Source organism: Oncorhynchus mykiss, chromosome 13 (genome assembly GCF_013265735.2).
Source record: "Oncorhynchus mykiss isolate Arlee chromosome 13, USDA_OmykA_1.1, whole genome shotgun sequence".
Taxonomy (NCBI): Eukaryota; Metazoa; Chordata; class Actinopteri; order Salmoniformes; family Salmonidae; genus Oncorhynchus; species Oncorhynchus mykiss.
In genome coordinates, this window is record NC_048577.1 from 3,011,257 (window position 1) to 3,026,364 (window position 15,108).

Genomic DNA, 15,108 nt, shown 5'->3' on the forward strand with positions numbered 1-15,108 from the left:
ATGGTGTTTAATGATGAAGACGGCACCTCTACAGATGGTATCAAACTGAGCTTTGTATTCTCTCAAGTAGGCAGAAATAAAGAATTCATATTTCTCCGCTCCTGTTCCCAAGTCCACATGTTGTCTACATTTGGTGTATCATTTTACTGCAAGACATGCTTAGTTCTGCAAGAGTTCATATTATGGCTATATGAATACATCTGAACAGAAGGCTGCAGTTCCCTTGATGTGCCACAGTCCCTATCTCCATGTAATACATCTGAACAGAAGGCTGCAGTTCCCTTGATGTGCCACAGTCCCTATCTCCATGTAATACATCTGAACAGAAGGCTGCAGTTCCCTTGATGTGCCATAGTCCCTATCTCCATGTAATACATCTGAACAGAAGGCTGTAGTTCCCTTGATGTGCCATAGTCCCTATCTCCATGTAATACACCTGAACAGAAGGCTGTAGTTCCCTTGATGTGCCACAGTCCCTATCTCCATGTAATACACCTGAACAGAAGGCTGCAGTTCCCTTGATGTGCCATAGTCCCTATCTCCATGTAATACATCTGAACAGAAGGCTGCAGTTCCCTTGATGTGCCATAGTCCCTATCTCCATGTAATACACCTGAACAGAAGGCTGTAGTTCCCTTGATGTGCCATAGTCCCCTATCTCCATGTAATACACCTGAACAGAAGGCTGTAGTTCCCTTGATGTGCCACAGTCCCTATCTCCATGTAATACATCTGAACAGAAGGCTGCAGTTCCCTTGATGTGCCATAGTCCCCTATCTCCATGTAATACACCTGAACAGAAGGCTGCAGTTCCCTTGATGTGCCATAGTCCCCTATCTCCATGTAATACACCTGAACAGAAGGATGCAGTTCCCTTGATGTGCCATAGTCCCCTATCTCCATGTAATACACCTGAACAGAAGGATGCAGTTCCCTTGATGTGCCATAGTCCCCTATCTCCATGTAATACATCTGAACAGAAGGCTGCAGTTCCCTTGATGTGCCATAGTCCCCTATCTCCATGTAATACACCTGAACAGAAGGATGCAGTTCCCTTGATGTGCCATAGTCCCTATCTCCATGTAATACACCTGAACAGAAGGATGCAGTTCCCTTGATGTGCCATAGTCCCTATCTCCATGTAATACACCTGAACAGAAGGATGCAGTTCCCTTGATGTGCCATAGTCCCCTATCTCCATGTAATACACCTGAACAGAAGGCTGCAGTTCCCTTGATGTGCCATAGTCCCTATCTCCATGTAATACATCTGAACAGAAGGCTGTAGTTCCCTTGATGTGCCATAGTCCCTATCTCCATGTAATACATCTGAACAGAAGGCTGCAGTTCCCTTGATGTGCCATAGTCCCCTATCTCCATGTAATACACCTGAACAGAAGGCTGCAGTTCCCTTGATGTGCCATAGTCCCCTATCTCCATGTAATACACCTGAACAGAAGGATGCAGTTCCCTTGATGTGCCATAGTCCCCTATCTCCATGTAATACACCTGAACAGAAGGATGCAGTTCCCTTGATGTGCCATAGTCCCCTATCTCCATGTAATACATCTGAATAGAAGGCTGCAGTTCCCTTGATGTGCCATAGTCCCCTATCTCCATGTAATACACCTGAACAGAAGGATGCAGTTCCCTTGATGTGCCATAGTCCCTATCTCCATGTAATACACCTGAACAGAAGGATGCAGTTCCCTTGATGTGCCATAGTCCCTATCTCCATGTAATACACCTGAACAGAAGGCTGCAGTTCCCTTGATGTGCCATAGTCCCCTATCTCCATGTAATACATCTGAACAGAAGGCTGTAGTTCCCTTGATGTGCCATAGCCCCCTATCTCCATGTAATACATCTGAACAGAAGGCTGTAGTTCCCTTGATGTGCCATAGTCCCCTATCTCCATGTAATACATCTGAACAGAAGGCTGCAGTTCCCTTGATGTGCCATAGTCCCTATCTCCATGTAATACACCTGAACAGAAGGATGCAGTTCCCTTGATGTGCCATAGTCCCTATCTCCATGTAATACACCTGAACAGAAGGCTGCAGTTCCCTTGATGTGCCATAGTCCCCTATCTCCATGTAATACACCTGAACAGAAGGCTGCAGTTCCCTTGATGTGCCATAGCCCCTATTTTAAGTCCCGTCTTGTGACTGTCGAATTTATATATGACCTCCCAATCATCTCGTTTTACCACTTCTTTTCCAAACGTTACTTTTCTGTCTCTCCTTTCTCTTTGTTTTCAACTTTCCCTTCGCAGCATTTCGTCTTATTGAATTCAACGTCGACAATGTCCCTTTTTGCCCTCCGTGGATTGACGTTAACTTTTGCTGCCAAAAGCATCATTTGGCGATTGTCCGTTTCGGCTATTTGGCGAGCGTGCAGTTAAGCTCTAACGTTTAGGTTTATACACTAATACCAGATAGCCTAAAATAATGAAAGAAAAAACTCAATTTAGCCTGAATAAATTACACAATAATTATACATTTATAGATTTATTTAAGCTATACTTCCTCTTGTTTTAACCCACTCAACCCGCCCTTCAGCCACACACAATTTGATGACCCTATGAGTCAACACGTGCATCACTAGTGTGTGCGGTATGTCTGTATGCGTGTGCATGTTGTTCTTCGTGTGTGTGTGTGTGTGTGTGTGTGGCAACTTCTGGGTTATGGAGTGTAATATGTAGTTGATTAACATACAGATGGATAAACATTAGACAATAATATCGTCCCGTTTGGTTTGAACAATAAAATCAACAATGACAGAACAATAAAGTTTTCACTTGACCTTGGTCTTCCAGATGCTGAGTGCCCGGTGATCAGTCCTGCCAGGCTGGTGGTGAAGTATGGAGACCCAGCCTCCTCTAACTGCAGCTCAGATACCCCTGTAGAGATGGGCTGGGAATCCACCCAGGGAGGGGTTGGTCTAACAGACAAGGAGGTGAAGATCCTAAACTGGAGGGTGGACAGGTAAGAGAGGCAGACTTGTTACACAGCTGAGACTTTTAAAACACCTTTATAGTTTGACTTTACTGTTATGAGGCTTCGATGGTCTTTAATGATTGGTTTTACTGTTATGTGGCTTCGATGGTCTTTAATGAAGGTTTTACTGTTATGTGGCTTCGATGGTCTTTAATGAAGGTTTTACTGTTATTTTATACATTTATTCATCTCTTGTGTTGACTTCTGTTTTTTTATTTTCATTGATTTAATTTAAATGCAGTTTAAATATTCCATTTGATTTGACAGTTTGACTGACTGGGAGAACAACCCTAAGTGCTTCACAGACGGAGGCCAGTGTCTGAAACAGCTGGACATCACAGTTTATAGTGAGTGACATCTCTCTCTTATCTTCTCTGGTGTTTCTGAATGTATTCTTACTATGGCTCTGCACTGTTAATCACTGTGTGTTTCCATTCCTCCACAGAGCTTCCAGACAGTGTCTCCATCAGCTACAGGAAGTACCCTGATCCGATGGTTGAGGGGCATCAGTACCTGCTACAGTGTCTTGTCCAGAACATTGCTCCTATTGGGAGACTCAGGGTGACCTTCTTCAAAGTCAGTGCCACTGGTGAACAGACAGAATTAGACACACAACATAAATCCAAGGACAACATCAAGACACCAGAGAATGGGACCTACACCCTGCACTTCACCCCTGGTAGAGATGATGCCAGGGCCCAGTTGTTGTGTTCAGCCATGTTGGATCTGGGACCAGAGGGACCCCAACCTCCTCCTGTAATGGACTCAAACCGCCTCAACATCAACGTGCACTGTGAGTCCTTCTGGTTCTCTGTCTACACACATTTAGTATATCCGTTAGTTAATTAAATACCAGACGAGTCATGACGTTGACTGATGTTGTTTTCACTTCATTTTCTCTCATTAATCAACTTGTTTCTCATCTCTCTTTATCTCTCATTAATCAACTTGTTTCTCTCTCTCTCTCTCACTCACTCACTCACTCACTCACTGTCCCCCCCAAGACAAGCCTCAGATCACTAGTCCTGGATGTTTCTCCATGACCATCACGGAGGGCAACACCCTATCACTTAACTGTAGTGCAAATGGTAACCCTGCCCCCTCCTACAATTGGTTGCTCCCCCAAGCCGACCCCAACACCATGGAAGAGAGATCCGTAGTGACCATCACCAACATGGCCAAGTCTCACTCTGGAGAGTACACCTGCATCGCCATCAACCCCCTGGGAAACAGCACCTGTACTGTTAACGTGGAGGTCACAGGTGAGACGGATGGATGATTGGTTGGTTTGTTGAAAGATTGGTTGATTGTTTGGTAGATTGAATGGTTGGCAAGTTGGAAGATTGTTTGATTGGTTGTTAGGTTAGTTGGTTGATCGTTTGGTTGGTTGGTAGGTAGGTTGGTTGGTAGGTTGACAGATTCGGTCGTCCATCGGTCTTGGTCTGTCGAGAAGGTCCTGTTATGGAAAAAATATATATTACAAATTAAACAATAGAATTCACGCATGGTGTAATGACAAGCTCTCCTATTACCTCTGTGACCGCGCTCTCCTATTACCTCTGTGACCGCGCTCTCCTTGTAATGAAAAGCGTTCCTATTACCTCTGTGACCGCGCTCTCCTTGTAATGAAAAGCGTTCCTATTACCTCTGTGACCGCGCTCTCCTTGTAATGAAAAGCTCTCCTATTACCTCTGTGACCGCGCTCTCCTATTACCTCTGTGACCGCGCTCTCCTTGTAATGAAAAGCGTTCCTATTACCTCTGTGACCGCGCTCTCCTTGTAATGAAAAGCTCTCCTATTACCTCTGTGACCGCGCTCTCCTTGTAATGAAAAGCGTTCCTATTACCTCTGTGACCGCGCTCTCCTTGTAATGAAAAGCGTTCCTATTACCTCTGTGACCGCGCTCTCCTTGTAATGAAAAGCTCTCCTATTACCTCTGTGACCGCGCTCTCCTTGTAATGAAAAGCTCTCCTATTACCTCTGTGACCGCGCTCTCCTTGTAATGAAAAGCTCTCCTATTACCTCTGTGACCGCGCTCTCCTTGTAATGAAAAGCTCTCCTATTACCTCTGTGACCGCGCTCTCCTTGTAATGAAAAGCTCTCCTATTACCTCTGTGACCGCGCTCTCCTTGTAATGAAAAGCTCCTCTTTGGAACTGAAGAGGAGCATCACCACATAGAAACACTAACTCCGAAGAGAAGCCCAATCGCTCCAATGTGACATGACCTTTCACATAATCATTGGTATTTTACTCCATACAAGTGTTTATGTTTTTTGAAACCTGACACAGCTCATGATACGATGTGTCCCCCCCCCCCCACATACTGCTAACATAGAGCAGGTCAACTCTGACCTCATGACTATACGATGTGTCCCCCCCCCCCCCCCCCCACATACTGCTAACATAGAGCAGGTCAACTCTGACCTCATGACTATACGATGTGTGTGTGTGTGTGTGTGTGTGTGTGTGTGTGTGTGTGTGTGTGTGTGTGTGTGTGTCCCCACATACTGCTAACATAGAGCAGGTCAACTCTGACCTCATGACTATACGATGTGTCTATTCTATAGTTGAATTGTGAATAATCCCCCCCCCCCCCCCCCCCCACATACTGCTAACATAGAGCAGGTCAACTCTGACCTCATGACTATACGATGTGTCTATTCTATAGTTGAATTGTGAATAATCCCCCCCCCCCCCCCCCCCCCCCCCCACATACTGCTAACATAGAGCATCCTGGAGAGCTACCCTCCTGTAGGTTTTTATCTCCAACCCTATATCAGACATGCCAAATTATTGGCAAATGATCAGAACTGTGTTGCCTGTATAAACTCAGCCTAAACGTCTGTTTCCCTCCTCAGGAGCTTCCTGTCAGACTGCTGGAAGGGCCTTGGTGGCTGTGCTGCTCCTCCAACTCATTCATTGGCTTTAAGACCACTTCCTGAACCCACTGATTGGCTGAATACATCTGCTTTTATTTTTTTCTTCTTCAAAATCCCTCCCACTGTGATTGGTGGCTGTCTGTCCACTTTCTGCTAACTATTGATGATTTTGTATTTATTATTTATTGATTGATAACCATGACAACAATACTTTTGATAATATTACCTTGTAACTTTATGATTTTGCCTTAAAATCAACCGTTTGGATCCACCTACACATTTAAAGGGTTTTTCTTTATTCGTACTAATTTTCTACATTGTAGAATAACAGTGAAGACATCAACTATGATGCTGTGCCAATAGTAGGACACACCTACTATTCCATGGTTTCCATGGTTTCTATATGTGTATATATATCATGGATTTAATTCATTTTACAGTGTTATTGCCTGCCTTTTCTTTCACTATCTCTGACCATTCGTGATCTTCGTCAGCTATGACACGTAATACTTCATTTCACATTTCCTTATTAAGTTATGGTGTCAGATAACATACAATGTAATTAGACTTTTGTTAATAATATACGAATGACCTTGTTCCAGGTGGGGATGTTGTTCTGCACTAGTGTGTCAATAGCAGGGCATCTTTGACTCTAGATTACACCTACTAATCATATTACATTGTTTGCGAGATCAGACATTGTATATTATTCTAATCCGAATGTTCATTGTAGGCAGTTGCTTTCATTTCAGAGCGTCTAATTTGTAAAGGTTTCGACTGTATTAAATGATACATTTTGTCGATTCCGTGAAACATTTACACGATGTTGTGATGTAGGTGGCGAAGCTTTTAAGAGTTCTTATCGATTCAACGGTAAAACAACGTGTTCCATTGATCCCATTGCAGCCATTACTGGGGCCATGTGCACATGAACACACACTGCTGTAACACACACTCTGCTGTAACACAGACTCTGCTGTAACACACACTCTGCTGTAACACACACTGTTCTGTAACACACACTCTGCTGTAACACACACTCTGCTGTGGGGGCCTTACCAGACGTCACTGTAACACACACTCTGCTGTGGGGGCCTTACCAGACGTCACTGTAACACACACTCTGCTGTGTAACACACACTCTGCTGTGTAACACACACTCTGCTGTAACACACACACTCTGCTGTAGGGGCCTTACCAGACATCACTGTAACACACACTCTGCTGTAGGGCCTTACAAGACATCACTGTAACACACACTCTGCTGTAACACACACTCTGCTGTGTAACACACACTCTGCTGTAACACACACACTCTGCTGTAGGGCCTTACAAGACATCACTGTAACACACACTCTGCTGTAGGGGCCTTACCAGACGTCACTGTAACACACACTCTGCTGTAGGGCCTTACCAGACGTCACTGTAACACACACTCTGCTGTGTAACACACACTCTGCTGTAGGGGCCTTACCAGACGTCACTGTAACACACACTCTGCTGTGTAACACACACACTCTGCTGTAGGGGCCTTACCAGACGTCACTGTAACACACACTCTGCTGTGTAACACACACACTCTGCTGTAGGGGCCTTACAAGACATCAATGTAACACACACTCTGCTGTAGGGGCTTACAAGATGTCAATGTAACACACACTCTGCTGTGTAACACACACTCTGCTGTGTAACACACACTCTGCTGTAACACACACACTCTGCTGTAGGGGCCTTACCAGACATCACTGTAACACACACTCTGCTGTAGGGCCTTACAAGACATCACTGTAACACACACTCTGCTGTAGGGGCCTTACCAGACGTCACTGTAACACACACTCTGCTGTAGGGCCTTACCAGACGTCACTGTAACACGCACTCTGCTGTAACACACACTCTGCTGTAACACACACACTCTGCTGTAACACACACTCTGCTGTAGGGGCCTTACAAGACATCAATGTAACACACACTCTGCTGTAGGGCCTTACCAGACGTCACTGTAACACACACTCTGCTGTAGGGCCTTACCAGACGTCACTGTAACACACACTCTGCTGTAGGGCCTTACCAGACGTCACTGTAACACACACACTCTGCTGTAGGGGCCTTACCAGACATCAATGTAACACACACTCTGCTGTAGGGGCCTTACCAGACGTCACTGTAACACACACTCTGCTGTAGGGCCTTACCAGACATCACTGTAACACACACTCTGCTGTAGGGCCTTACCAGACGTCACTGTAACACACACACTCTGCTGTAGGGGCCTTACCAGACATCAATGTAACACACACTCTGCTGTAGGGCCTTACCAGACATCACTGTAACACACACTCTGCTGTGTAACACACACTCTGCTGTAGGGGCCTTACCAGACGTCACTGTAACACACACTCTGCTGTAACACACACTCTGCTGTAGGGCCTTACCAGACGTCACTGTAACACACACTCTGCTGTAGGGGCCTTACCAGACGTCACTGTAACACACACTCTGCTGTGTAACACACACTCTGCTGTAACACACACACTCTGCTGTAGGGGCCTTACAAGACATCAATGTAACACACACTCTGCTGTAGGGCCTTACCAGACGTCAATGTAACACACACTCTGCTGGGTAACACACACTCTGCTGTGTAACACACACTCTGCTGTGTAACACACACTCTCTGCTGTAGGGGCCTTACCAGACATCACTGTAACACACACTCTGCTGTAGGGCCTTACAAGACGTCAATGTAACACACACTCTGCTGGGTAACACACACTCTGCTGTGTAACACACACACTCTGCTGTAGGGGCCTTACCAGACATCACTGTAACACACACTCTGCTGTAGGGCCTTACCAGATGTCACTGTAACACACACTCTGCTGTAACACACACTCTGCTGTAGGTCCTTATCAGACATCACTGTAACACACACTCTGCTGTAACACACACTCTGCTGTAGGGCCTTACCAGACGTCACTGTAACACACACTCTGCTGTAACACACACTCTGCTGTAGGGCCTTACCAGACGTCACTGTAACACACACTCTGCTGTAGGGCCTTACCAGACGTCACTGTAACACGCACTCTGCTGTAGGGCCTTACCAGACGTCACTGTAACACGCACTCTGCTGTAGGGCCTTACCAGACGTCACTGTAACACACACTCTGCTGTGTAACACACACTCTGCTGTAGGGCCTTACAAGACATCACTGTAACACACACTCTGCTGTAGGGGCTTACCAGACGTCACTGTAACACACACTCTGCTGTAACACACACTCTGCTGTAGGGGCCTTACCAGACGTCACTGTAACACACACACTCTGCAAGGGGCAGAGTTCATAGGCTCGGCCTTAACTGGGGAGGAGAGAGGTGAGAGGGGCAGAGTTCATAGGCCTTAACTGGGGAGGAGAGAGGTGAGAGGGGCAGAGTTCATAGGCTCGTCCTTAACTGGGGAGGAGAGAGGTGAGAGGGGCAGAGTTCATAGGCCTTAACTGGGGAGGAGAGAGGTGAGAGGGGCAGAGTTCATAGGCTCGTCCTTAACTGGGGAGGAGAGAGGTGAGAGGGGCAGAGTTCATAGGCTCGTCCTTAACTGGGGAGGAGAGAGATGAGAGGGGCAGAGATCATAGGCTCGGCCTTAACTGGGGAGGAGAGGACGGCCTTAACTGGGGGGGAGAGGACGGCCTTGACTGGGGAGGAGAGAGGTGAGAGGGGCAGAGTTCATAGGATATAACAGCTGAAACTGTGTGTCTGTAATGAGAGGGACAGAGGATCCACTATATAACAGCTGAAACTGTGTGTCTGTAATGAAAGGGACAGAGGATCCACTATATAACAGCTGAAACTGTGTGTCTGTAATGAGAGGGACAGAGGATCCACTATATAACAGCTGAAACTGTGTGTCTGTAATGAGAGGGACAGAGGATCCACTATATAACAGCTGAAACTGTGTGTCTGTAATGAGAGGGACAGAGGATCCACTATATAACAGCTGAAACTCTGTGTCTGTAATGAGAGGGACAGAGGATCCACTATATAACAGCTGAAACTGTGTGTCTGTAATGAGAGGGACAGAGGATCCACTATATAACAGCTGAAACTGTGTGTCTGTAATGAGAGGGACAGAGGATCCACTATATAACAGCTGAAACTCTGTGTCTGTAATGAGAGGGACAGAGGATCCACTATATAACAGCTGAAACTGTGTGTCTGTAATGAGAGGGACAGAGGATCCACTATATAACAGCTGAAACTCTGTGTCTGTAATGAGAGGGACAGAGGATCCACTATATAACAGCTGAAACTGTGTCTGTAATGAGAGGGACAGAGGATCCACTATATAACAGCTGAAACTGTGTGTCTGTAATGAGAGGGACAGAGGATCCACTATATAACAGCTGAAACTGTGTGTCTGTAATGAGAGGGACAGAGGATCCACTATATAACAGCTGAAACTGTGTGTCTGTAATGTATGGGACAGAGGATCCACTATATGACAGCTGAAACTGTGTGTCTGTAATGAGAGGGACAGAGGATCCACTATATAACAGCTGAAACTGTGTCTGTAATGAGAGGGACAGAGGATCCACTATATAACAGCTGAAACTGTGTGTCTGTAATGAGAGGGACAGAGGATCCACTATATAACAGCTGAAACTCTGTGTCTGTAATGAGAGAGACAGAGGATCCACTATATAACAGCTGAAACTGTGTGTCTGTAATGAGAGGGACAGAGGATCCACTATATAACAGCTGAAACTCTGTGTCTGTAATGAGAGGGACAGAGGATCCACTATATAACAGCTGAAACTGTGTGTTTGTAATGAGAGGGACAGAGTTCATAGGATGTAATGGCTGAAACTGTGTGTCTGTAATGAGAGGGACAGAGGATCCACTATATAACAGCTGAAACTGTGTGTCTGTAATGAGAGGGACAGAGGATCCACTATATAACAGCTGAAACTGTGTGTCTGTAATGAGAGGGACAGAGGATCCACTATATAACAGCTGAAACTGTGTGTCTGTAATGAGAGGGACAGAGGATCCACTATATAACAGCTGAAACTCTGTGTCTGTAATGAGAGGGACAGAGGATCCACTATATAACAGCTGAAACTGTGTGTTGTGTTCCCTTTGCCTGCATGGCTGTCCTGTGTTGCTGACTGTGTTAGTCCTGTGTTGCTGACTGTGTTAGACCTGTGTTGCTGACTGTGTTAGTCCTGTGTTGCTGACTGTGTTAGTCCTGTGTTGCTGACTGTGTTAGTCCTGTTTTGCTGACTGTGTTGGTCCTGTGTTGCTGACTGTGTCAGTCCTGTGTTGCTGACAGTGTTAGTCCTGTGTTGCTGACTGTGTTAGCCCTGTTGACTGTGTTAGTCCTGTGTTGCTGACTGTGTTAGTCCTGTGTTGCTGACTGTGTTAGTCCTGTGTTGTTGACTGTGTTAGTCCTGTGTTGCTGACTGTGTTAGTCCTGTGTTGTTGACTGTGTTAGTCCTGTGTTGCTGACTGTGTTAGTCCTGTGTTGCTGACTGTGTTAGTCCTGTGTTGTTGACTGTGTTAGTCCTGTGTTGCTGACTGTGTTAGTCCTGTGTTGCTGACTGTGTTAGTCCTGTGTTGTTGACTGTGTTAGTCCTGTGTTGCTGACTGTGTTAGTCCTGTGTTGCTGACTGTGTTAGTCCTGTGTTGCTGACTGTGTTAGTCCTGTGTTGCTGACTGTGTTAGTCCTGTGTTGCTGACTGTGTTAGTCCTGTGTTGTTGACTGTGTTAGTCCTGTGTTGCTGACTGTGTTAGTCCTGTGTTGCTGACTGTGTTAGTCAGTCTCACTGTTGTTCATAGTCTCGGTCTTAACTGGGGAGGAGAGGAAAGAAATGAGGGCAGAGTTCACCGGATGTAACAGCAGAAACTGTGAGTGTGTGTAATGAGAAGGGCGCAATTCACAGGATGTAATAGCAGAAACCGTGTGTGTGTGTGTGTGTGTGTGTGTGTGTGTGTGTGTGTGTGTGTGTGTGTGTGTGTGTGTGTGTGTGTGTGTGTGTGTGTGTGTGTGTGTGTGTGTGTGTGTGTGTGTGTGTGTGTGTGTGTGTGTGTGTGTGTGTGTGTGTGTGTGTGTGTGATAGATGAGGAACAGTGACCAAGGAAATCAGAAGTAACAGTTAGGTCATACTTACCAGAACAGTACGAACTATCATAAATCCACCTCGATGAAATGGGTCGTAATTCGGAACACAAACACACTTGATGGCTGTTAAACATGGTTACCAAGACCATGTATGTGGTATTACTGATTGGCTATCAACTCCATCTCCTGGGTAACGATTAACCAATGATATAATATTAAACATGGTTACTAAGTCCATGTATGTGGTATTACTGATTGGCTATCAACTCCGTCTCCTGGGTAACGATTAACCAATGATATAATATTAAACATGGTTACTAAGCCCATGTATGTGGTATTACTGATTGGCTATCAACTCCGTCTCCTGGGTAACGATTAACCAATTATATAATATTAAACATGGTTACTAAGCCCATGTATGTGGTATTACTGATTGGCTATCAACTCCATCTCCTGGGTAACGATTAACCAATGATATAATATTAAACATGGTTACTAAGCCCATGTATGTGGTATTACTGATTGGCTATCAACTCCGTCTCCTGGGTAACGATTAACCAATGATATAATATTAAACATGGTTACTAAGCCCATGTATGTGGTATTACTGATTGGCTATCAACTCCGTCTCCTGGGTAACGATTAACCAATGATATAATATTAAACATGGTTACTAAGCCCATGTATGTGGTATTACTGATTGGCTATCAACTCCGTCTCCTGGGTAACGATTAACCAATGATATAATATTAAACATGGTTACTAAGCCCATGTATGTGGTATTACTGATTGGCTATCAACTCCGTCTCCTGGGTAACGATTAACCAATGATATAATATTAAACATGGTTACTAAGCCCATGTATGTGGTATTACTGATTGGCTATCAACTCCGTCTCCTGGGTAACGATTAACCAATTATATAATATTAAACATGGTTACTAAGCCCATGTATGTGGTATTACTGATTGGCTATCAACTCCGTCTCCTGGGTAACGATTAACCAATGATATAATATTAAACATGGTTACTAAGCCCATGTATGTGGTATTACTGATTGGCTATCAACTCCGTCTCCTGGGTAACGATTAACCAATGATATAATATTAAACATGTTACAAAAGAACACAACTTCCTTTTTACTTTTATTGATATTCTGCTATTAGCAGTACTGCCGCTCTGCTGTGTGTCTCTCTGCTATTAGCAGTACTGCCGCTCTGCTGTGTGTCTCTCTGCTATTAGCAGTACTGCCGCTCTGCTGTGTGTCTCTCTGCTATTAGCAGTACTGCCGCTCTGCTGTGTGTCTCTCTGCTATTAGCAGTACTGCCGCTCTGCTGTGTGTCTCTCTGCTATTAGCAGTACTGCCGCTCTGCTGTGTGTCTCTCTGCTATTAGCAGTACTGCCGCTCTGCTGTGTGTCTCTCTGCTATTAGCAGTACTGCCGCTCTGCTGTGTGTCTCTCTGCTATTAGCAGTACTGCCGCTCTGCTGTGTGTCTCTCTGCTATTAGCAGTACTGCCGCTCTGCTGTGTGTCTCTCTGCTATTAGCAGTACTGCCGCTCTGCTGTGTGTCTCTCTGCTATTAGCAGTACTGCCGCTCTGCTGTGTGTCTCTCTGCTATTAGCAGTACTGCCGCTCTGCTGTGTGTCTCTCTGCTATTAGCAGTACTGCCGCTCTGCTGTGTGTCTCTCTGCTATTAGCAGTACTGCAGCTCTGCTGTATGTCTTACTGCTATTAGCAGTACTGCAGCTCTGCTGTATGTCTTACTGCTATTAGCTGTACTGCAGCTCTGCTGTGTGTCTTACTGCTATTAGCAGTACTGCAGCTCTGCTGTATGTCTTACTGCTATTAGCAGTACTGCAGCTCTGCTGTGTGTCTTACTGCTATTAGCAGTACTGCCGCTCTGCTGTGTGTCTCTCTGCTATTAGCAGTACTGCAGCTCTGCTGTGTGTCTCTCTGCTATTAGCAGTACTGCAGCTCTGCTGTATGTCTCTCTGCTATTAGCAGTACTGCCGCTCTGCTGTGTGTCTCTCTGCTATTAGCAGTACTGCAGCTCTGCTGTGTGTCTCTCTGCTATTAGCAGTACTGCAGCTCTGCTGTATGTCTCTCTGCTATTAGCAATACTGCAGCTCTGCTGTGTGTCTCTCTGCTATTAGCAGTACTGCAGCTCTGCTGTGTGTCTCTCTGCTATTAGCAGTACTGCAGCTCTGCTGTGTGTTTTACTGCTATTAGCAGTACTGCAGCTCTGCTGTATGTCTCTCTGCTATTAGCAGTACTGCAGCTCTGCTGTGTGTCTCTCTGCTATTAGCAGTACTGCCGCTCTGCTGTGTGTCTCTCTGCTATTAGCAGTACTGCAGCTCTGCTGTATGTCTTACTGCTATTAGCAGTACTGCAGCTCTGCTGTATGTCTTACTGCTATTAGCTGTACTGCAGCTCTGCTGTATGTCTTACTGCTATTAGCAGTACTGCAGCTCTGCTGTGTGTCTCTCTGCTATTAGCAGTACTGCCGCTCTGCTGTGTGTCTCTCTGCTATTAGCAGTACTGCAGCTCTGCTGTGTGTCTCTCTGCTATTAGCAGTACTGCAGCTCTGCTGTGTGTCTCTCTGCTATTAGCAGTACTGCAGCTCTGCTGTGTGTCTTACTGCTATTAGCAGTACTGCAGCTCTGCTGTATGTCTTACTGCTATTAGCAATACTGCAGCTCTGCTGTGTGTCTCTCTGCTATTAGCAGTACTGCAGCTCTGCTGTGTGTCTTACTGCTATTAGCAGTACTGCAGCTCTGCTGTGTGTCTCTCTGCTATTAGCAGTACTGCAGCTCTGCTGTGTGTCTTACTGCTATTAGCAGTACTGCAGCTCTGCTGTGTGTCTCTCTGCTATTAGCAGTACTGCAGCTCTGCTGTGTGTCTTACTGCTATTAGCAGTACTGCAGCTCTGCTGTGTGTCTCTCTGCTATTAGCAGTACTGCAGCTCTGCTGTGTGTCTTACTGCTATTAGCAGTACTGCAGCTCTGCTGTGTGTCTTACTGCTATTAGCAGTACTGCAGCTCTGCTGTATGTCTTACTGCTATTAGCAGTACTGCAGCTCTGCTGTGTGTCTCTCTGCTATTAGCAGTAC

The 15,108-nt window shown here is 45.6% G+C and overlaps 1 protein-coding gene across 3 annotated transcripts in view; it reads left to right on the forward strand.

Annotated features, from left to right (window-relative positions):
• The window catches only part of LOC110493334 (vascular cell adhesion protein 1), a 64,241-nt gene that overhangs the window by 1,023 nt on the left and 48,110 nt on the right, over positions 1 to 15,108 (forward strand). For all 3 annotated transcript variants that reach the window (XM_036942158.1, XM_036942156.1, XM_036942157.1), the window contains exons 2-5: positions 2,818 to 2,986; positions 3,266 to 3,345; positions 3,444 to 3,791; positions 4,003 to 4,260. In XM_036942158.1, coding sequence (XP_036798053.1) covers positions 2,818 to 2,986; positions 3,266 to 3,345; positions 3,444 to 3,791; positions 4,003 to 4,260 — 855 coding nt within the window. The remainder of the gene's footprint in view (positions 1 to 2,817; positions 2,987 to 3,265; positions 3,346 to 3,443; positions 3,792 to 4,002; positions 4,261 to 15,108) is intronic.